General features: G+C 44.0%; 1 protein-coding gene across 5 annotated transcripts in view; it reads right to left on the bottom strand.

Annotated features, from left to right (window-relative positions):
- SLC20A2 (solute carrier family 20 member 2) overlaps window positions 1-22,150 on the bottom strand; it is a 100,042-nt gene that overhangs the window by 9,413 nt on the left and 68,479 nt on the right. For 4 of the 5 annotated variants that reach the window (XM_037055475.1, XM_037055474.1, XM_037055476.1 and 1 more), the window contains exons 6-9: window positions 13,137-13,253; window positions 7,898-7,924; window positions 7,594-7,797; window positions 5,853-6,441 (exon numbers count right to left, since the gene is read on the bottom strand). In XM_037055475.1, the coding sequence (XP_036911370.1) occupies window positions 5,853-6,441; window positions 7,594-7,797; window positions 7,898-7,924; window positions 13,137-13,253 (937 nt within the window). The remainder of the gene's footprint in view (window positions 1-5,852; window positions 6,442-7,593; window positions 7,798-7,897; window positions 7,925-13,136; window positions 13,254-22,150) is intronic. The other variant, XM_037055479.1, reaches the window with a different exon arrangement.

Here is a 22,150-nt window from a genome sequence, read left to right on the forward strand (position 1 = left end):
TAAATAACCAGAAGTGGGATTGCCGGATCATAAGGTAGATGGAACCTGCAACCCTGGTGCATCAGGATGTCATTCTAACCAACTGAGCTCCCCGGCCAGGGCCTATAGTAGCCACCATGATGTGCACAGGACTTATTATGGTAGCTTTTTATAGATACTGTACTGAAAAATCACAAGAAGTGGACACACAAATCAAGTTCTTATTTATTCCTTTTTTTCCTATTTCTTTCATTTTCACTGCCAGCACTGCTACTAAAATTAGCTACCAGTTATGGCCGGCCATGTCGGGTCCCATACCATAGGACCACAGACATTGCTAATCACTAGTTTTCACACCCACCCAGCAAACGAGGTGCTGTCACTCCCACTTCACTGACGCTAAAGTCACGTCACCAGCAGGAGGCAGGATCGGGGCATGAGCTCGGGGGGTGACCCAGGTGCTCACTTACTTTCCCCGAGCCTGCTACCATATCTCGGGCCCTGGACAGCCTTTGGGGGAGAAGCTACAGCTCTCTTTTTTTCCAAGTTTGTAATTAAGGTCTTATTCCTTTAGAGCAATTTAAGGTTCACAACAAAACTGAAGTGAAGGTGCAGAGATTTCCCATATAATCCCTGCTCCCATGCAGGCGCAGCCTCCCTCATTATCCACATCCCAGGATGGGAAGAAATGACAGCTTGACAGTATTGAGTTTTCCTAGCCTTGAACATGAAAAATCTCTCCATTCATTTAGTTGTTCTTTGATTTCATTCATCAGTTTGGTAGTTTTCCACATGTAGATAGATCCTTACATATTTTGTTAGATGTATAACTAAGTATTTCATTTTGAGGGATGATAATGTAAATAATATTGTGTTTTATTTTTTATTTATTCCTTTCAGGACACAGAGTTTCCTTTACATATTTTTTTGGTGGGGAGGAGATCACACTTTGGTTCAATTAACAGAAACATTTTTAACAGTGCAGAGTCTTTCCCTTTTTACACTTATCTTGCTATGACTTCATCGGGAACAGGTTCCAGCAGCTCGGGCTCCTCACCACGGGCTCTCCCTCAGTGCGCTGCTCTGGCTGGAGCAGGCTGGTGCTTCAGCTGAACCCAGGTACCCCTCTTTTCGGCTTCCTTCTTTTTCTGGTCATTTTCCTTTACATGTTTCAGGCAGCTCTCTTGGTTCTTAGAGTGTTTAACATGCTCAACACGTACATTAATTCTCATGGCAAGAATCTTGCCCTTGCTTGTTGACAACAGTGCCTGTTGCATGCTGGGTGACACGGTGGGCTCTTCCGGTTTTGCCACCATAACATTTGTGGGGCGCTCCTTTTTTAAAAATGTGATCTTTACTATATAATTTTCCATGATTATTTAGTCCCCTTATACCCCCCCACCCCCCAGGGGGCACTCCTTTTTGAACAGTGCCCCTTCCCCCAGTATCTACAATATCACCTTTCTTGTAGATCTGCACATATGTGGGTGGCCAAAGGAACAATTCTACGTTTTCCAAAGGCCTAGAGAACATAAGGGGTGCCTCTCCCAACTTTTCCTTTGTGTTAGTCATTTTGGTGAATGACTGAAAGATGGCAGTTGCAGCCAAAAAGCTGCAGCATTGTGTTTTAAATTTCAAATTCCACCTGTTCATTGTTGACATGTGCAGAAGTGGTTTATCTATATTAACCTTATATCCTGCAATCTTATTATAATTGCTTGTTAGTTCCAGAAGTTTTTGTTGATTCTTTCAGATTCTCTACATAGATAATCATGTCATCTGTGAACAAAGACAGTTTTATTCCTTCCTTCCTGATCAGTGTACCTTTTATTTCCTTTTCTTGTCCTATTGCACTAGCTACAACTTCAGTTAAGGTGTTGAAAAGGAGTGATAAAAAGGGACGTCCCTGACTTGCTCCTGATCTTAGTGGGCAAGCCGAGTTTCCCATCATTAAATATGATGTTAGTTGGTTTTGGGGAGATAGTCTTTATCAAGTTGAGGATGTTCCTCTCTGTGCCTAGTTTACTGAAGGTTTATTTTTTTTAAATCATAAATAGGTGGTAGATTTTGTTAAATGCTTTTTTTAAATCTACTGACATGATCATGCGACTCCTCTTGTTTTACATTTGATGTATTATATTAATTGAATTTTGTGTGTTGAACCAGCCTTGCATACCTGGAATACATTTCACTTGGTTGTGCTGTATAATTGTTTAACACTCTGTTGGATTCACTTTCCTAATACTCTGTTGAGAACTTTTACATCTATGTGCATGAGAGATACTGTTCTGTAGTTTTCCTCTAATATCTTTGTCTAAGTTTTGGTAATAGGATAGCATTGGCCTTGTAATTGTATAAGTTAGGAAACTGAGTTAGGAAGGATTCTCTGTGCTTCTGTCCTCTGCATGAGATTGCAGGGAATTGGTATATTGTCCTCTAAAATGTTGGCAGAATTCATAAGCAAACCCTGGTGCTTTCTGTTTTGGAAGACTATTAATTATCGATTCAATTTCTTTAACAGATACAGGCTTATTTGGATGGTCTATTTCTTCTTGTGTGAGTTTTGAGATTGTTTAATGCAAGGAATTGGTCCAATGTCATCTTCATCATCAAGTGTGTGGGCATAGGGTACTGCTTTATCTTTTTAATGTCCACAGGATCTAGAGTGATGTCTCTTCTTCCATTCCTGTCACTAGTAACTTGTGGTCTCACTCTCTTGTTTCTAATTTAGCCTGGTCAGAAGCTTATCAACTTTATTGATCTTAAAAAAATCTTTGGTTTCATTGATTTTCTCTATAGATTTCCTGATTTCAATTTCATTGATTTCTGCTCTTACTATTTCTTTTATTCTTCTGACTTTGGATTTGATTTGTTCCTTTGTTCTAGTTTCCTAGAATGAATATTTAGATTATGGATTTTTTATTCTTTCCTAATAAATGTATTCAATGCTATACACTGTCCTCCAAGCCTATTTTGCTGTATCCCACAAATATTTGTTTTTATTTTCATTTAGTTTAAAATATTCTCTTTAAACTATTTAAATATTCTCTTTAAATATTCTCTTTAAAATATTTAGTTTAAAAATTTCTCTTAATGTTTCTTCTTTGATCCATGTGTTATTTACATGTGTGTTATGTAATCGCCACAGATTTGCAATTTTCTACTTATCTTTCTTTCACTGATTTGTAGCTTAATTTCATTGTGGTCTGACAGCAGACATTGTAGTTCTACTCTTCTCAGTGTATTCAGGTATATTTTATGGTCTGTTTTGCTGAATGTTTCATGCAAACTTGAGGAGAATGTGAATTCTCCTGTTGTTGAACTCTATGAAAGTAAACAGTATACAGCTGACTGATGGCGTTGTTGAGTTCAACTATATCCTTACTGATATCCTGCTGGCTCTGTCCCTGTCTGCTCTGTCCAAAATTAATATAGTTAGCTATTTCTGCTTTTTTAAAAAATACATTATTTATTTATTTATTTAGAGAGAGGGGAAGGGAAGGAGAAAGAGGGAGAGAAACATCAATGTGTGGTTGCCTCTCTTGTATCCCCTACCCTGGGGACCTGGCCTGCAACCTAGGCATGTGCCCCGACCGGGAATCGAACCAGGAACCCTTTGCATCACAGGCTCATGCTCATGCCACTGAGCCACACCATCCAGGGCCTTCTGCTTTTTTTTTTAGATTAGCATTAGCCTATTGTCCTTCTTCCACCTACTTTTAACCTGCATGTGTTTTTAAAGTGGGTTTCTTATAGGCATCATATAGTTAGGTCTTGTTTTTTGATCCAGTCTGACAATCTCTGTCTTTTAACTGGTACATTTAAACTGACATTCAAAATGATTTTGACATACCTGGATTAATATCTATCATACTTATTACTGTTTTCTATTTGTTACCCTTATTCTTTGTTCTGTTTTGTCTTAACTGAATATTTTTCATGATTCTATTTTCTCTCCTTTCTTAGGGTATCGGTTGTTCTTCTTTTTAACTGTTTCTAGCCCTGGGTCCCCCTGGAGTGTTTAAGCTCTCAGATTTGTCTCCATTGCGCCTGTGGGATTTCCTGTGAGGCTCAGGTTTTCCTGGGCCCACTGGCTCCCATAGCAGCCCCCACTCAGGAGCCTCTCCTCTGTGACTCTGCATTTGAATGTGTCTCCGAAGTTGGGGGCCAGGGTTTGCCCTGTGTCCTCCTTGCTCTCCTGGGACCAAAAAAACAGTTGTTGATTCTTCAGTCTGTCCAGGTTTTCACCTGTTTTTAGGATGGGGCGATAACTCCCAAGCTCCTCACGTGCAGAACCACGCACGGGCTCTGAATGGCCTCTGCAGCCCAGTCCCCTCCTCCTGCCCCAGTCTGGGCTCCCGCGGACAGAGTGTGGGGGGAGAGGCACAGGAACGGGCTCTCAAGCCACTTCCCTCTGGCTGTGTTATCCTGGGCACCAACTGCCACATTTCTGAGATTCCAATTCCCTGTCTTTGACGGACACCACTGATAACCTCTGATCCCTGGAGAAGGATCAGAATAAGTTACAAATGACTTAGCTCTGAGGCCAGGTATAAACCTAGTACCCGTGTGCTGGATGAATACAAGCCCCCCTTTACTGTCACAGTATTATTTCCAGAACACTGCTGTTACCAGACCACATCCCTACGCAAAAGCCTCAAAACCAGCCTCCAACTGTACACCAGTGCCCTCAACTCTGGTCAGCTGTAGGAGTCACTGCCTAAACGCTTCCTTTGGCCTTGAAATACTGTTTGGGGGTGGTTTCTTACTTCTCCATCTGTGCGTATTTCTATCTCCCTAACTGGAATTCAACCTCCTGAAGAACAGGGACCCGGTTCCTAACACTTGCTCAGTACCAGTCCCTCAATAAAGAATCCCTGACAAAGAGGATGAGGGAGTGGGGTGGGTCTGGGGACCAGCAGTCAAAAAATTAAAGCAGGATCAAACGCAGTGCCTGAAAGCAAACAACACGGCAAGACCCGTCTAATACTGAGCAGAACAAAAGATGTCCAGGCCTCTTGTCTGGCGGAAAGGCTCCTTAAAAAAAGACCAGAATGCACTCGCGTGCAGGCAGGCGTTGTGCAGAAACCCACGGCTGAAAGCGGGGTGCCATGTAACTGGGCAACAAAAAATGCAACAACAGCATGTTTCCCTGGTTTGGACAGGAATGCTGGCCCTGCATAAAAATTATAACAATAGCGAAAATGTATAGGAACTGACTACAGAAGGAACACTGTCCTAAGCACATTTATAAAGCATCTTACTGAATCCTCATGAAAGCTCTATGAGGTTGGTATTAATTTTACCCCCATTTTACAGACTGGGATACTGAGGCTTTGGAAAAGCCAAGCGACTTGTCACTAACTATCTAACTAGGAAAGACAGTAGGGGCCCTCTACATATCTGTACATACTTCCTACACATTCCAGGACTCCATGACCCGCTGGCCTTACAGTCTACACTCTCCCTCTGTGGTCTCGCAGCTCTTCCTAGAACACACCAGGCATATTCCTGCCTCAGGCCTTTGCACCTGCTGTTCCCTCTTCTTGAAATTCTTTTCCTGCAGATGCTCAATGGCCGGCTCCCTTCACCCTCTCAGATCTCACTTAGCGAGCCCTTACCTGAGCAGCCTATCGAACAGTGTGGTCTCCAGCAGCTCCAACCCCCTCCCAGTTTATTTTCTCCTTGAACTTTATCACTGTCTAGCCTATCACATGTGCTACTTCATTTCTTTGTTTACTCTGTGCCCCACCCCCACCACGACTGGCGGGACTTTTGTCTGGGTTGTTCACTGCTGTACCCCAGCGCCCAGAAGAGTGCCTGACACGTGGCAGACCCTCAGCACACACTTGTTCAATGACCGCCGTCCTTACCTCACATCATTGCCACCGTGTGCAAAGGATCCAAAACAGGCAGTAAGCACCTGCAGAAAATGGAACAGGAGGTGGACCTCGGGGGTGTCTTTCTCTTCTTTCTCTTCTTCCACAGGGTCCCCTCGAGGCTGGTCAGGATCTGTCAGCTCAGATGCCAGCTTCATTTCCACACCTCCCTCCTCTGCCTCTATCTCGGCTTCGGCTACTGCATTGCAGTAGCTTGAGTAGCTGTCATAGCGAAGTCTCTTTTTAGAATAGGACACGGTGTCACCCACCAGCTTTTCACTGTCCTCTGGAGCAGACGGGTCAGCGGCTTTGAAAGTCGAGTGGACCGGCATGCCGCAGATGGCCGCGGTGTAGCAAGTGTAGCTGTTGTTCCGCCGCAGCAGCCTGTAGTTGTTCTCCTGGGCGGGCCGCTCCTCGGGGCCCCGGTCCGAGTGGATTTTGTGCAGCAGGTCCTTGTAGAGCCCCGAGTCCTTGTGCACGGTGTGGTACACGTGCCCATCACTCCTCCTGTGGCTGTCGAAGCCGAACGTGCCGTTGGAGATGGGCGATTTCACGGAGCCGGGCGTCATGGACAGGGCCCTTCCTGGAAAGGGTTAAAAGGAGCTCTCATTTTCTAACCTTCTGAATGGAAGTCACGTCTAGATGGAAATAGGCCTGCTGTTTCATAATGGTGATCTCGGTGAGGGTGGATCATTATGAGGATTCGGATTTTTTCCACGTGCCTATTTTCTAGTTGACTATAAAGGACATGTAACATGATCAAAATAAAAAAGAAACTTGGAGACATACTATAAACGGGTAAAACCGATAATATGATATTTTTTAAATAATGTGATTTAAGTTCTAAAAAGTGTCTTCCAGAAATTACTATAGCATTCTTCACAATTTCTAGTAATCAATACAGGGAGAATCCTTATGAGGGACATATTTTAGAAAACTTCACACATAAGGGGCAAAAGGCAGTTCCAAAGGGATTCATTTCAGAACACATGATGTGTGAGGGGCAACCCCAGCCTGCTGTGAGAGATAGTCTAGGTGCTCCTTAAAAGGCCAACCATGACTCTCAACAGCCGTGTCTCTCAGATCTGTGGGGCAAACTCAACTCGCTCTCTCTGGGCCAAATCGGAGACCACGTCTGCAGAGAGTGGGTACCAGGGCCCCACCGGGGGGAGGTGGGAAGCTGCCCGAACAGCCCTGGCAGAGGCTGGCGCTCGCCCGTCATCATCTACACATGTTATGAGACAAAAGGACACCCCTAGAACAGTCCTGCTGTCTTCTGAGGTTTCTGTGGTTCTCTGGTGGGAGCTGCCGTGGTTCCATGGGAACCGTGGTTTCCATAAAGGTTTCCCTTTGTGTCTCTCACGAGGAAGGCTCCTTGTGGAGCCGGACGAGCCAACCTTCGGCAGTGAGGGGACTCTGCAGCATGAAAGCTTTGCACGCACAGCTAGGCGGGCTGCACGGAGGCACCGTGGGCACCCTTGGTGCCACTGATAAGACCATAAATAATTCTATAAATAGTTCTTGAAAGAAAAGCACAGGACAAGAGTAATCTTGCTCTGCTGACTGAGGGGACAGTGTCCTAAGACCTCCTGAGCCCCTGGGTTTTCTCAAAATATAAAACCGGGGGACACTTGTGTGCACTAAAACCTAACCCCCCCACATTCAGGCCCAGCTGCTTACCCGAGGAACGGCTCTCTGCCACCAGGCAAGCCCAAGCCCTCTGCGTGGCTCTTACCGTAAGAGGCCCGGGGGTGGCTGCCCACTGATGTGCCTTCTGGAGCCACTGGTGTCTCCCCGGCTGGCCCCGTGAGAGGGACAGTGCTGTCGTCATTCGCCTTGGCACCTGGGAGCTCTTTAAATACTGGGGACTCCGCTTCCTGAGTTTTATTGAGGCTTTCATCAGAGACTCTCGACAAAGCACCTTCTTTTTGTAATTTGCCTAAAGAAAATACAGTCATAGCTGAAAATTTTGGAAGCTTGCTTTTTATTGAAAAATAAGTATAAAAAAGCAATACTTACCTTTATACCTCAGTACTTACTTTGGACATGAAACAAAAAATTTATAGCTAGATAGAGAAAATGAAGTAGAGAGTTCAATTGATTATCTGGGAAACTTAAGGCAGAAAATTCAGCTACTGAGGAAAAGACGGGGGCATGGGGCCTGGACTAGTTCACGAAAACCCAGTAGAACAGTAAGGGTTACATCGGATCCCCAGGGCCCCTGTACAGGGCTAACAGCCTGTAACTCTATCACCATCTGGACTGGCCTCTATTTTCTTAAACTAACCTCAGAATCACTGAGATGTTTACCCTTTTTGTCTTCATAGATATTCTTATGGTCTGTTTGGTTTTCTTCTGTTCAATAAATTACTGGTCTGCAAATTTTAAGTCACTAAAGCTTAGGAAATAAGTAAATCATTTTTCTCAAAAAAGAAAAAAAAACAGATCCTACTTACTTTTAAAAATCCTTTACCTTCAAAAGAACCAGGGGATTTTAAAAAAGCCATTTTAAAGCGCAACCGCCCTCTTTTAAAATCAAATCTGACACGCGACGCTGCTGATTTAATGACCTCTCACCTACAGAAATGAAATGGAAATGATCTCAGTCCCTCTGCGGGATACACGCAGTGTCTACGCCTGTCCTCTCTACACCTCCTCAGTCAGATAGATAAATAAGCAATTTTAAACTAAATCTGTTATGTGCTACAGGGAACAAGAAGTGTACATAAGGATCTATTGACCTCAAGCCGCTTATAATCCAGGGGAGAGGACATTTGCATAGAGTATAGTAATTAAAACAAAAATTGTTAACACATGAGTTCAGTATTATTTTCTGCATTTCATTAACAAGCAAACTGAGGCCCAAGGAGATAAAGTCATTTTCAAGGTCACACAGGTGCGAAATTCAGGCAGTTTAGCTCTATGTTCCATGCCCTTGACCATTAGTCTGTTTAGAACAGGAAATATAAACTGAAACATCAAAATACATGCCATTCACATTCACTCACACACACACACACACACACACACACACACACACACACACACACCTGCTAGAAAGCCAGAATGGGAGCAATGTCAGTTTCTTTTTGTGACTTTATAGCTTAGAGCTGGAAAACAAAGGCTTTGCGGTTCACGTGACATTTGGGTTCAGCTATTAGGAAAAACCTTTTTAAAAAAATCGAAGCACTTAAATATGGTTTGTCACTCCCATGCAGTTAAATCAAGCGGTGTGTTTAAGGGGCGCTCATCTGTGGCCGGTACTCAGTATGAATGGAGGAGGTGACGTTAATATTCACTCCCACAGACAGCAGGGAGGAGCTACCCGGGAGAGGAAGCACCAGCACCAATGTCGCCTCACTATGTAGTTTGAGGCTGTATATGCCAATATGGATATTTTATCACCAGTTTTTAAATCTGCATGCAAGAAATGGTCTCTGTGTGTATACAGCCCTGATTCGAACACAGTTGGCTCCTGCGACCCTCATCTGGGTCAGGATGGAGAAGGGTTCCGTCACTCCCCAAAGCTCCCTGTCATCAAATCCTTTGCCCAAACCTAAGTAAGCCTTGACAACCCCTGATCGGGCCTCTGTCCCTATACTTTTGTCTTATTTAGGATGTCATATAAATAAAGCCATATGCTCTTTAATTTTCTGAAACTGGCTTCTTTTACTTGCATGATGCCTTTGAGATTCATCCATGTTGCTACAGGTGTCAACAGTTCATCTTTTACAACGCTGAGTAGTATTCCAACATAGGGTTATGCCATAGTTTATTCACCCCGTGCATAATCTGCCTAGTTTTGGGTGATCACAAATAAAGCTCCTATAAACATTCAGATGCACCTTTTCATGTAAATTTAACTTTTCATTTCTCTAGGGTAAATACCCAGGAGTGGGCAAGTGTGTACTTAATCCTATAAGGAGCTGCCTAGCCATTTCCTTGAGCAGCTGCCCCACACTGCATGAGAGATCCACTGCTCCTGACCCTCGTCAGCACTTAGCACTGTCTTTTTCACCAAAGCCATTCAAATGGGTGTGTGATGATGTCTCACTGTGATTTGCAACTTGCTTTTCCCTGAGAGCAAGTGATGTGGGCATCTGTTCATGGACTTATCTGCCATTCTTTGATATCCTTCTTAGATCATGTATCTGTTCAAAGGTTTTGCTTTTTTTTAAACTAGGTTTTCTTAGATTTCTTTATAGATTGTGAATATAAGTCCTTTGAAAGGGGGTTAGCAAACATTTTCTCTCAGTCTATGACTTATCTTTTTCATTCTCTTAACAGTGTTTCTCATGCAGCAATTGTTTTACATTTTAATGAAGTGCAATTTCCCAATGTTTTTTTATGAGCTCTGTTTTCGGTATCCCATCTCAAAACTCTGAACCCATGGCCACAAAAGAGCCCCCTGGTTTTTTCCCCCTATAAGTCTTACTGTCTTTTATTTTTAGACCTATAATGGATTTTGAGTTTATTTTTCGTACAGTGTGTAAAGATTAGGTCAAGATTCTTTTTTTTTTTTTTTTTTGCATATGGCTGTCCAACGGTTCCAGCACCATTTGTGAAGACTTGTCTTTCTCCACTAAAGTGCCTTGGACTTTGCTGAAAGTCAATTTGTCATAGTCGTGCCGCCTATTTCTACTCTGTGCATCTCGACGTTGATCTGGTCCTTAACAACACACTGCCTCACGGCTCTACAGAGAGTCTTAAAGTCAGGTAGTGTGAATCCTTCAACTTTATTCTTTTTCACAATTGTTTTGGCTCTTCTGGTTTCTTTACCTTCAGTATACATGTTAAGGACAGCCTGTGTGTATCTACAGAATATCCCACTGGGATTTCTACTGAAATTGTGTTAACTCTAATCGGGATCTCAGGTCACAGATCGACCCGAGAAGGACCCAGCATCTGTGCTGAGTCCTCCGACTCATGACCATGAGTATCCTTCCTGTTTGCTCTGGTCTTCTTTCAGATGTGAATTTTCAAATTCAGATATGTCCATACTGAAATGGGAGTGTGAAGTCCACTCTGAGGCCAAACACAAACACGTCTTTTCTTCTGAGAGCCCTGCAGTCACCTGCGGCCTCGGGGCTAGGAGTCCGGTTACGTTGCTAGTGACGAGAAAATAGGCCTGGCAGCTTTCTGAGCAGCATTCTCCTTCTTGCTCTAAAAACTGTTTTTCCTGAGGTACAGTGTACATACAATTCATACATTTTGAATGTGCAGGTAGATGACCTGTGACAAGTAAGTACACGCTGTGACGGCTCCACCCTGAAGACAGCGCGCATTCCCGNAAAACTCTGAACCCATGGCCACAAAAGAGTCCCCTGGTTTTTTCCCCCTATAAGTCTTACTGTCTTTTATTTTTAGACCTATAATGGATTTTGAGTTTATTTTTCGTACAGTTTGTAAAGATTAGGTCAAGATTCTTTTTTTTTTTTTTTTGCATATGGCTGTCCAACGGTTCCAGCACCATTTGTGAAGACTTTTCTTTCTCCATTAAAGTGCCTTGGACTTTGCTGAAAGTCAATTTGTCATAGTCGTGCCGCCTATTTCTATTCTGTGCATCTCGACGTTGATCTGGTCCTTAACAACACACTGCCTCACGGCTCTACAGAGAGTCTTAAAGTCAGGTAGTGTGAATCCTCCAACTTTATTCTTTTTCACAATTGTTTTGGCTCTTCTAGTTTCTTTGCCTTCAGTATACATGTTAAGGACAGCCTGTGTGTATCTACAGAATATCCCACTGGGATTTCTACTGAAATTGTGTTAACTCTCATCGGGATCTCAGGTCACAGATCGACCCGAGAAGGACCCAGCATCTGTGCTGAGTCCTCCAACTCGTGACCATGAGTATCCTTCCTGTTTGCTCTGGTCTTCTTTCAGATGTGAATTTTCAAATTCAGATATGTCCATACTGAAATGGGAGTGTGAAGTCCACTCTGAGGCCAAACACAAACACGTCTTTTCTTCTGAGAGCCCTGCAGTCACCTGCGGCCTCGGGGCTAGGAGTCCGGTTACGTTGCTAGTGACGAGAAAATAGGCCTGGCAGCTTTCTGAGCAGCATTCTCCTTCTTGCTCTAAAAACGGTTTTTCCTGAGGTACAGTGTACATACAATTCATACATTTTGAATGTGCAGGTAGATGACCTGTGACAAGTAAGTACACGCTGTGACGGCTCCACCCTGAAGACAGCGCACATTCCCGTCGTCTCCCTGCCAAGTTCCCTCACGCCCTCCGCAGTCCGTCTGCAGCAACCCCCTGCCCTGCAGCCTCAACAACCAGCGACTTCTGTCTACAGATGAGCTCCCCTGGAATCCCACGGAGTGTACCCTCTGTAGCTGGCTTCTTCTGCTCAACATAAAGTCTACGAAATTTGTTCTGTTGTCGCGCCTACAGTAGGTAGTCTGTTCTCTGCCTTGCTCAGTGGTCTTCTAATGTATGAATATACCACAATTTGGTTATCTGTTAACCTATTAATAAGCATTTGGGTTGTTTCCAGTTTTTGGCAATTATGACCAAATGACTTGTGTACAAGTATTTTCATGAATGTACATTTTCACGGCTCTTGGGTAAGTACCTAGGAGTGGAATTACCGGGTCACATGCCAAGTTATACTCACTTTATAGGAAACTGCTGACCTAATTTCCAAAGTGGTTGTACCATGTTACATTTCACCATAAATAGTTACTCCACTTCTGCACCAATACTTCGTGTTGCTAGTCTTTTACTTTTAGCTGTTCTTGTGGGTATGAGGTGCTGGGTTACTGTCGTGTCAATTTGCATTTCCCAGAAGACTAACATTTTTTATCAGGCTGGGAGAACTTAACTGCATAGTTCACTTCCACGTATCCACACAACTAGGACTTTGTGCTCAGCTGGGTCACAAGTTATCAACAACAAGTGTAAGCCAGGAGGCAGTCAGGAACCAAGAAACAAGGACTGGGCATATATCTCAGTGTATCTCCTAGGCCAGGGGCGTCAAACTCATTTTCACTGGGGGCCACATCAGCCTCACAGTTGCCTTCAAAGGGCCGAATGTAACTTCAGGACCCTATAAATGTAACTGCTTCTTAACAGTTAATCGAGGGCTCAATTTGGCCACTGGGCAGAAACAAGGTGTCGGGCCGGATTTGGCCCAAGAGCCTTGTGTTTGCCACCCGTGCTCTAGACTTAGCTGTGCTTCCATCTCCCTTTGTTAGTAGGGATAACTGGGCTTTACATCTGAACTCTCAGGATCGGGGAGCACTTCAGTAGATCAGAAGAATAAAGAGTGCTTACCTGCTATTTTCTTCCGCATCCAGGGACACACAAAGAGCCACACGAAAAAGGCGAAGAGCAGTGCGACCCCGAAGGAGATGAGCGCTATGGCCCATATGGGCAGGACCAGGCCGAGCACTAAGAAACAGAAACAACAGCAAGGGTCTCAGGGGACACTTTCTGGAAGGTCAACCTCATACCAGCATACTTTCTGTCCCTCGAACCCAAAACCAATCACCTGGATTATGTATTTATAAAGGTCTCCATTAAAAAAAATATGCCATACTTTTGGGGATAGAAAGCTGTGTGTTTAAGACACACTCCACCTTGTGAATATGCAGTTAAAATAGTAACCTAAATATTAAAGTTTTACCCATTTGGCACAAGCAGCCTATTAAGTGGCAATAAAACCATTTGCATCTTATCTCAACATCTAAATTCCCCAGTGGACAAACGTGGCTAAGAAAGGCGTGTCATCCCAAGTCCCGTCAGCCAGCCCACTGCTGTGGCCGCAGCTGCAGGGCACTGCCGCCTGTGGTGCCCCACGAGCCAGCAGCCCTGCTTTAACTGGGCGTGCCACTGTGACCACACGCAGGAATCTGTTTAAAAATCAGCTTAGGAGTAAAGGAGTTTGAACAGGACGTTGACCTTCAAACTGAACTCTCTGGAGTGTCAATTCATGGGATTGAAACACAGAAAACCTTTCCATTAAAAAGGCAGCAATGCACGCTAAGTTGTAATTACATTGTTAATTACAATGTAATTACAATGAAATGTAACAACATAATTACAATGAAAGGGCAGAAGTGCGCATGGCTTCCCAGCACTGCAATGGCTCCTGAGTTCATCCCTCTGAAATGTGTGTGTCTTCTGTCACCGGCGGCAACAGGCACATTCCACACACGTTCACAGGTGTACAACTTGGCCGTGCCCGCTTGCACAGGAACACATGGTGGACACACAATACCACCTACGGCAGCTGTACTTGTAATAGCAGGAACTTGCAAGACAACCAGTACATGTATGATTATGGAAATGTGAAGTAATTATAGCCCTCAGTCATAAAAATGAGGTAGATCTGTATGTACTGATAAGGAAAGAGGCCCGAGATCTAGTTAATCAAGAAAGGCTGAGTGGATAAAAGTATGCACAGCATGACCCAACACATGTTTTAAGCTAACAACCCCACAGTTATTCTGCTACCATAAGCGTGAATATGCAGCAAAAATTCTGGAAGGACACAATGCTAGCTCCTGTGGAGAGACGGGAAATGGAGGGGCTTTCACGTCTCATTGCACATGCGTCCATAAATGTTAACTGTGAAAATACATAATAAGCATGTCACTTTTGTAAAAAAAGTTTGTAAATGTGTTTGAGGAGTGAGCTATTGAAACTTTGCCCTTTGATTAACTAAATCTTCAATGATGCAAGCTTGTTACATCCTTATCCACTTTATACACACAAACCAACTCGAAAGCATTCAGTTGAGGTGTTACTAAACATTTTGGTAACTGTGAGAGGCAGAAGAGGTAGTCAACATTATACGGAGAGTGAATTAGCATATGTAAATGTGAAAAACAAAGAACTAGAAGCACCTAGCTTAATTACAGGTAAGGGCGCACAGGTGGCCCTACAGATCCTTAGGGGCAAGACCACCCCCCTTCCAAACTCCTGGGGACTCAGCCAGCTCCTGCCCAGGCTTGGCCCCAGAATCTGGAGCCTGGAGCTGCTTAAAAAACCACGGGGACTGACCTCACCAGGCCACAGCTTCCTGGCTCCTGCTTTCTGTCTTCATGTCAGTGTCTAATACATGTGATAAAGAATCACTCCAAAGCTGTTTCTTGCCAAGCTGAATGGTAACTGTTCATTACCAACATCAAACTGACCGACTAACATCAACATGCATCACTCTAACAGCTGAAAAGTATTTGGGTTTTGAAGAGGTTTCCCATGTTTCCCTTGGCTCCCGGTTTAGTTGACGGTAAAATTGTTAGCTGTGCTACTTTTGACTTCATTGTGCTAACCTGATCTGCGAGAGGCAAGCCCTGGACCCTGTGGGGAGAGAGAAACAATTCGGGAGACATATCATGAGTGAACCCTTTTGCTCTCAGACCTATTTCTCCATCCACGGCAAGCACAGCCCACAACAGAAGCAAGAAAGGGCTGCTTCGTGGGCTTCTTCCAAGCCCATCTCCGTGCCCCCTGCTGGGGTCAAGTGGGATTCTAGACCGTGTCAGGAGCAACATCCAAAAGCGAGAGACTGCAGTCAGTTATAAGTTTCTGATCCGTTTCTTAGACAATAAGCCATAATGTCACCTGTTCCTTGAACCTTTACTGTCAGAATCACCTTTGTCATTGGTTGGGTCTGGGACACGGGCAGAAAGCTGTGAAGTTACCCTCCGAGTGACAAGGAGCTGGAAGGGCGGGCAGGGGACAAACACAGCACTGAAGGTGGAGGGGTGGGGAGACAGCAGGACACCAAGGAGGAAGAAGAGTGAAGGGAAGTGGGCAAACGGGAAAGTCGCCGGCGGTAAGACAGGAGAGAGGAGCAGAACAGGGGCGGACTTGGAGCCACGGCGGTGGGCCAGCAAGTCGGCAATGCGGCAGAGCGTCCCCAGAACATAGGGGTTTACTTTTAAGGCCTGCATGTGAGAAATGCAAACCGACAGTTATGCTATAAATCACTGAAGTCTATGAGATACATGAAATCAAGTTTCACGGATAAAAAATAATTAAATACAAAAATTCAGCGTGGGAAAGCACTCAGACCAGTGTACATCCAAGGGAGAACTTTTTTCTTCTGAAAATGTTAAGGCAGACTTACAGATAACAAAAATTATTAACAGAAATCCTTTGTATTAAATTGTCTTTCTGTGAGGATCTCGAACTGTTCCCCAATAATTACCCCTTAGGAGGGCAGTAAAGCCTGGCGCGCCCCTTTGCTCTCTGCACAGGCAAACGAGGACACAGCTTGAATTGCTCCGGTTCCCTCAGCCAGGAGGGGCTGCCAGGAACCGAGGCCGGGCTCCCAACCCCCGTCCCCCGCTCCAGCCTCCCTCCCACGGCCTTTCATCTCCTGCCCTTTCCAAACAGCAGTGATACGATGAATAGCGATTTAGCTCTAACCTCAAGCATCTTTACAATCCTATTTCCAACCCCCCAAAGATCCGAGGATTCAAGTGACGCAGGGAAGAAGTACACGAACTTTTCAGAAATGAGCACAGCCTGAAAAGGCATCACTTTGTCACTCCCCTGGCTCTTCACACATGACAATCATCCTCAGAATCTGTGAAATGAAACCTCTCTGCCACGAACAAGGCTTTAGTCCACAGTGATTCCCTTCTACCTCTACTCATCAGCCTCTCCCTACAACAGTCCTTCCTTCTCTTCCTCTGTTCAGTATAATTTCTTTTTTTTTTAATTTTTTAAAAAGATTTTATTTATTTATCTTCAGAGGGGAAGGGAAGGAGAGAAGGAGAGAAACATCAGTGTATAGTTGCCTCTAGTGAGTCCCCTGCCAGGAACTGGCCTGCAACCCAGGCATGTGCCCTGACTGGGAATCGAACGGCGATCGTGTGGTTCGCAGGCCCGCGCTCAATCCACTGAGCTACACCAGCCAGGGCGGCTATAATTTCATAATACATGCTTATTATACAAGCATCAGTACAAAAGTTGCACAATGTACAAATGTGAAAATTCCTCATCACACCCCTCTCCCGAACCCAATTCCCAGAGAAACACTGTTCGCTACTTGGTGTGTATGTTTCCAGGCATTATTAGATAAAAACCAACACACAGTACAGTGTTTGCCAGAGTTTTCTTCTTTTTTCTTTTTTACCTTAACAGATGTAGGATCTTACTGTGTATACTGTTCTATGCTTTCATTTCTCACACAATATACTTTGCACATCTTTCCCCAGTAACACACATGCATTTACCTCACTTGCAGAACCACATTTTACTAGTTCTCCCTTATGTCATAAACCGAGTTACTAGTTTTTGTTTAGTGTTAGATTAACCTGCTCAAAGCCTCAAAGAGAATTAAAGGCATAAGAAGAATCCTGGAGCAACTTCTTTACGAAAATGAAGGATTCTTTTAAAACTAAAAAATCTGTATCTTAATTTGTCCTATAACTAGGATCTTTTTTTTTCTTTCTCAAACCAGAGTTCATTCAAAATAATTCTGAAAAGGAAGTGATTTTAAATCACTCTGCTTTGAATCCAACCCTTGCTGATAACTAGAGGTTCTTCTCACCCAGAGCTTCCTGACCCAGGGTCAAGAGTCACTGCCGTGGGAACATCTGGTTTCTCCACAGCTCGAGACTTGAACATGGTAACGTGGAATCCAGAGGTCCTCAGGGAACAAAGCTCCTTCTTGTAAAGCCAGCAGGGGCCTGAGGGGCTACTGATGCTCTCATTTCCTTGCACCTGGATCAGAAGAGCTACAGCTGGAGGAAGAGGATGGGAAGGGGAACAGGATGGGGGTGGAGGGCAGGAGAAGTCAGAGGTATTGGAAGAAGGGGGAAAGGAGGAGGAGGAGGAGTGCGGGGAGTGTCCACCCTGTCTCAGGTGCAGTTGGCTCTGAAGAAGCCAGAAAACAAGCCTGGTTAAGTTGGAGAACTCACCTGCTGGTGAAAAAGAGTGAGCAAACACTGCTAGTGAGAACTCTTGGAGGGTATCTCTCACGCAAAGAGCCATGATTGGTCAGCAGAGTTTATGGTAATAAGGTTATGGGAAAGAAGTGACTAGAGTTTGGTTCTCCAGCTGCACCATGTGTCAGAATCACCGGGACTCCAGTCCAACACAAACCCCGGGTGTTCCGGGGGTGCTCGGGTTGGGCCCCAGAGCCTGCGTTTTGACCAGTCACCACGAGAGGCTGACGCTGCTGGTCTAGAGACCGCACTCTGACTCAGAAGTTCTACTACATCAGCACCAGAGGCTTGGTTAGCCGACCTGCTCGGACTGCTCCGAGAGGTGTGCAGCGAACTTCACCATTCATCCTGTAAACGCTGAACAAAAACCAGGCCCCATACAACTGAAAATGTTCTCATTAAAAATAGACTTCAGGCTTCCATCCAACCCAAGTGAGCACTTTATTTACTAAAGTTATTTTTGCTTCTTGCAAATTATTTTTAAAGGACAAAAAAGTGCAAAGACAATTTTTTAAAGTGCTAACTCAGTCTTTGAAGTGTAAGATTGACTTTTATTTGAGAAAAGTCACGTCAAATGCAAAGTAAAACAAATCTAACTGAGCCAAAGACATAAACAACTTCATAATAACTTAAGAGTGGAGGAACAGAGGAAATCAAAATAAAACACTGTAACTCAACATTCAGTGGATCCCCACTGAACCCATCTCCATGCATAAAAATGCTATTTATCAAAAGCTCTTGAAGTTGAAGCTGGGTAAGATTAACACCATCATTCATTTCTGTTAAAAAAAAACTTCATTCTTCCTCTTTCTCTCTGAGGCCCCAGTGTGTTGAATGGAAACATCCTAAGGAAGAAAGGGACCTGGGAAGGTAAAGCCCAGACTGGCAGGAAGGCAGAAGCATTTGTTCTGCGAGGAGAACCGCTGAAGGGACTCTTCTCAGATCAGCCCTGTGACCAAAGATGGCGCCACAGCTATTCACGATGCAGCTGGACAGGCAGAGAGGCCCCACGTGAGGAAACGGTATGTAATTAAAGTGTAGTTTGAAGGGCAAACATCAACCTTCAATGTTTAAATGAAAGTAAGATTTAAACTCGCCTATAAGCGATTCTAGAAACTGTCACAACAAACTAAAATATTTGAAAGTCCTTTTCTGACTTCATGGAGGAACAAAACGGCGAGTCCTTCAGCCATGTCCGTTTTCTTCCTTCTCTAGGCAAGCCCCCAGAAAAGTTCAAGAATGGAACACTTTATACCGGTAAGTGCAGAAAAAATAGAAAGATTGGATGACTCGGGCTATGTTGGTGACTTAAGACCAAAAAGATGAGGCAACTTAAGGCTGACGGTAATAAAATGGCCCCTAACATGTATTCGGAGTTACCACGTGCCAGGCACTGCAGTAGGTGTCCTGCCCACCTTGCCTCATGTCATACAGTGTCCCTTTCATGGAGGCCCCACGACTGCCCTTACTGTGTGATGACGTCAGAAAGGTGAGGAGATGTTCGAGATAGCACAATCACTCAACCAAAGTACTCAACCTTGACCTTAGCGCTGAGAATACAGCTTGTGCTTTCGAAAGGACAAGGAGCTGCAGGATTCTTGTACAGGTTTTTAAAATATTCCTAACTAAAGAGGTAACCACTTTATTCATATTAGCTGTATATTAAATATATTAAAAACATATAGCCATGTTTCCAAGTATACTGGAAGCCATTTGTAAAGACAGTGATGAGAACAGAAGAATGTATTAAGGCTGATGCATTCTGACTGTCATTAATGGCGACCCTAGGTACCAGGTCATCACTATACCCGATATCTGACGCATACCAATTACGACTGTCAGAAGTCAAGTGTGACTTTTCTATATTGGTCTACTGAGGTCATAATTAAGAGCCTGTGGCTCGGGTCTAGACTCTGCTTCGAATTCTGGTTTTGCACCTTACTACTCATGTGACCCTGGGTGCCCAGTATTGCTGCGCCCCAGTTTCTCACTGGTAAAGTGGAGCCAGAAAAGCAGTATTACCAATTTTCTAAAGGAAGTCAGAGAACTAAAAGGATTAATTCATGTAAAAAAACTCAGTTCAATAAGTTAGCATTTATATTATTTCTCACATTGCTATGAAATGTTTATACAATCCTTAGTGTCTCATCCATTACAGTTTCCTTTTCTCTAGAGTAAGTTACTCTCCCAGTAAGATGATCCTTTTAGCAAATTTGCAGTAAAATGCAGCAGAAGATGAGGAAAACAAGAGATGGAAAAAATACAGCAAATAGCAAATGTCAAATTTTAATTTTAAAAAATCACACAGTTGACTGCTTCTAACACTTGGAAGAAATGGAGAGTAAGAAGAGAGGGCAGGAAAAAAACACAGAAACAAAAAAGAAACCGTCCATACTTGCACTGGTACCTGTTTCTAGGCTGGGGCCCCACAGAGACACCCCCAGCCTGGCCTGGTACAGTGTCTTCAACAGCTAAGCCAAAGGCACCTGGTTACTGACAGCGGCTCAGCCTTCGCTCCACCTAACCTGAGCTCTGAGAGCCCGAACAAAATGAAGAACAAGGGCTCACAGGCAAGAAGAGGGTGGACAAAGATTCCCTCTGCCGCAGTTCGCTCCCCACCTGGGCTCCAGGGCCCACCCGGCACTGAGCTTTCTCTCTGCCTCCGAGTCTCTTTCATGGGTTGTGGAAACTGTGAAGACAAACACACTTCACAGTCCATAAATCACAAAACCCGAAGGGCCATCAGGCCGCCATCATCTGAGGCTGGAGTTTCCTCTCCCCAGACACCATGACCTTCAGCTTCGGGTTTTTCGCTGACTGAAAGCGGCTGTGATGTTTCATGGGCAGGCTGGAAATGCTGATCACAAGTGTTCAAAACTTTAAAATCAGTGTTGTTGGTTTTTTTTAGTTTAAATATGTTATTGCTTATGCTATTACTGTTATCCCCCTTTTTGCCCCCATCCATCCAGCCCGCCCCCCACTCCCACAGGCAGCCCCCACACTGTTGTCTGTGTCCGTGGGTCATTCACAGATGTTCTTTGACAAGTCCATTCACCCTCTTTCAACCAGTCCCCACCTCCACCCTCCCTCGTACAGCTGTCAGTCTGTTTCATGTTTCTATGCCTCTGGTTCTATTTTGCTTATTAGTTTATTTTGTTCATTAGATTCCACTTTTAAGTGAAATCATATGGCTTACGATCTGGCTTATTTCACTTAGTATAGCTCTCCAGTTCTATCCATGCTACTGCAAAAGGTAAGAATTCCTTCTTCTTCTTCTTCTTTTACTGCTGCATAGTATTCCTTTGTGTAAATGTACCAGTTTTTTATCCACCCATCTACTGAGGGGCACTTTGCTATTGTAAATAATGCTGCTATGAACATTGGGGTGCATAGGTTCTTTTGAATTGGTGTTTTGGGATTCTTAGGATATATTCCCAGCAGTGGAACTGCTGGGTCAAAGGTAGTTCCATTTTTAATTTTTTTGAGGAAACTCCATACTGTTTCCCACAGTGGTTGCACCAGTCTGCATTCCCACCAACAGTGCACTAGGGTTCCCTTTTTTCGGCATCCTCTCCAACACTTGTTGTTTGTTGATTCATTAATGATGGCCATTATGACAGGTGTGAAGTGGTATCTCATTGTGGTTTTATTTGCATCTCTGATGGCTAGTGATGTTGAGCATTTTTTTCATATGTCTCTGGGACAAGATCAATGTTTTGAGTGATACGGCGATGCCAAAGTAGCCATGAATGGTAAGAATCATTCAGAAAGCTTTTTATTTATAGCACCGAAGTGCACAGCATATAATCACCTATGGCTATTTAAATCTAAGTAAAACTACCTTAAGAAAGCCTAGTTTGAGAAATTCATAAGGATTTGCCCCCATTTTGGAAGAAAGCATTTTTCTACTATAACATGACATGCCAATTTAGAGAAATTGTATCTTTTGACCAGAGAGGAAAGTTTTTGTCAGGTGTGGCCAATAACTAAACTTAATCCATAAAGGACATTAACAAGAGGAAAAACATATGTGCCGGCTCCAGACCCCCCTGATAGCAATGGGCACATTCAGGACCCGCTGTGGGAGGTGCACCTCACAGAGAGACAGGAAGAACCCTCTCTACCAACACACACCAGGAATACTGAGTTCAAGTGTTACCACAGTTCATCAACAATGAAATGTGTGCACATGAGAACAGTGCACATAAATGTTTCTTTGGCCCTTAAAAATGGAAAGGGACAGAACCTTTAACCCAGCCCCCCCTAAACCCTAAAATACTGTAAAAAAGAACAAAAGCCATCAGAATCAGAAAAAAAAGTAATTCTGAAAAGAAAATTACCTTTGGTTTTTAGCATCTAAAAAAAAAGTGAAGCCTCTAGCTG

The sequence above is a fragment of the Sturnira hondurensis genome, unplaced genomic scaffold, assembly GCF_014824575.4.
Source record: "Sturnira hondurensis isolate 20B ecotype Veracruz unplaced genomic scaffold, ASM1482457v3 Scaffold0008640, whole genome shotgun sequence".
NCBI lineage: Eukaryota > Metazoa > Chordata > Mammalia > Chiroptera > Phyllostomidae > Sturnira > Sturnira hondurensis.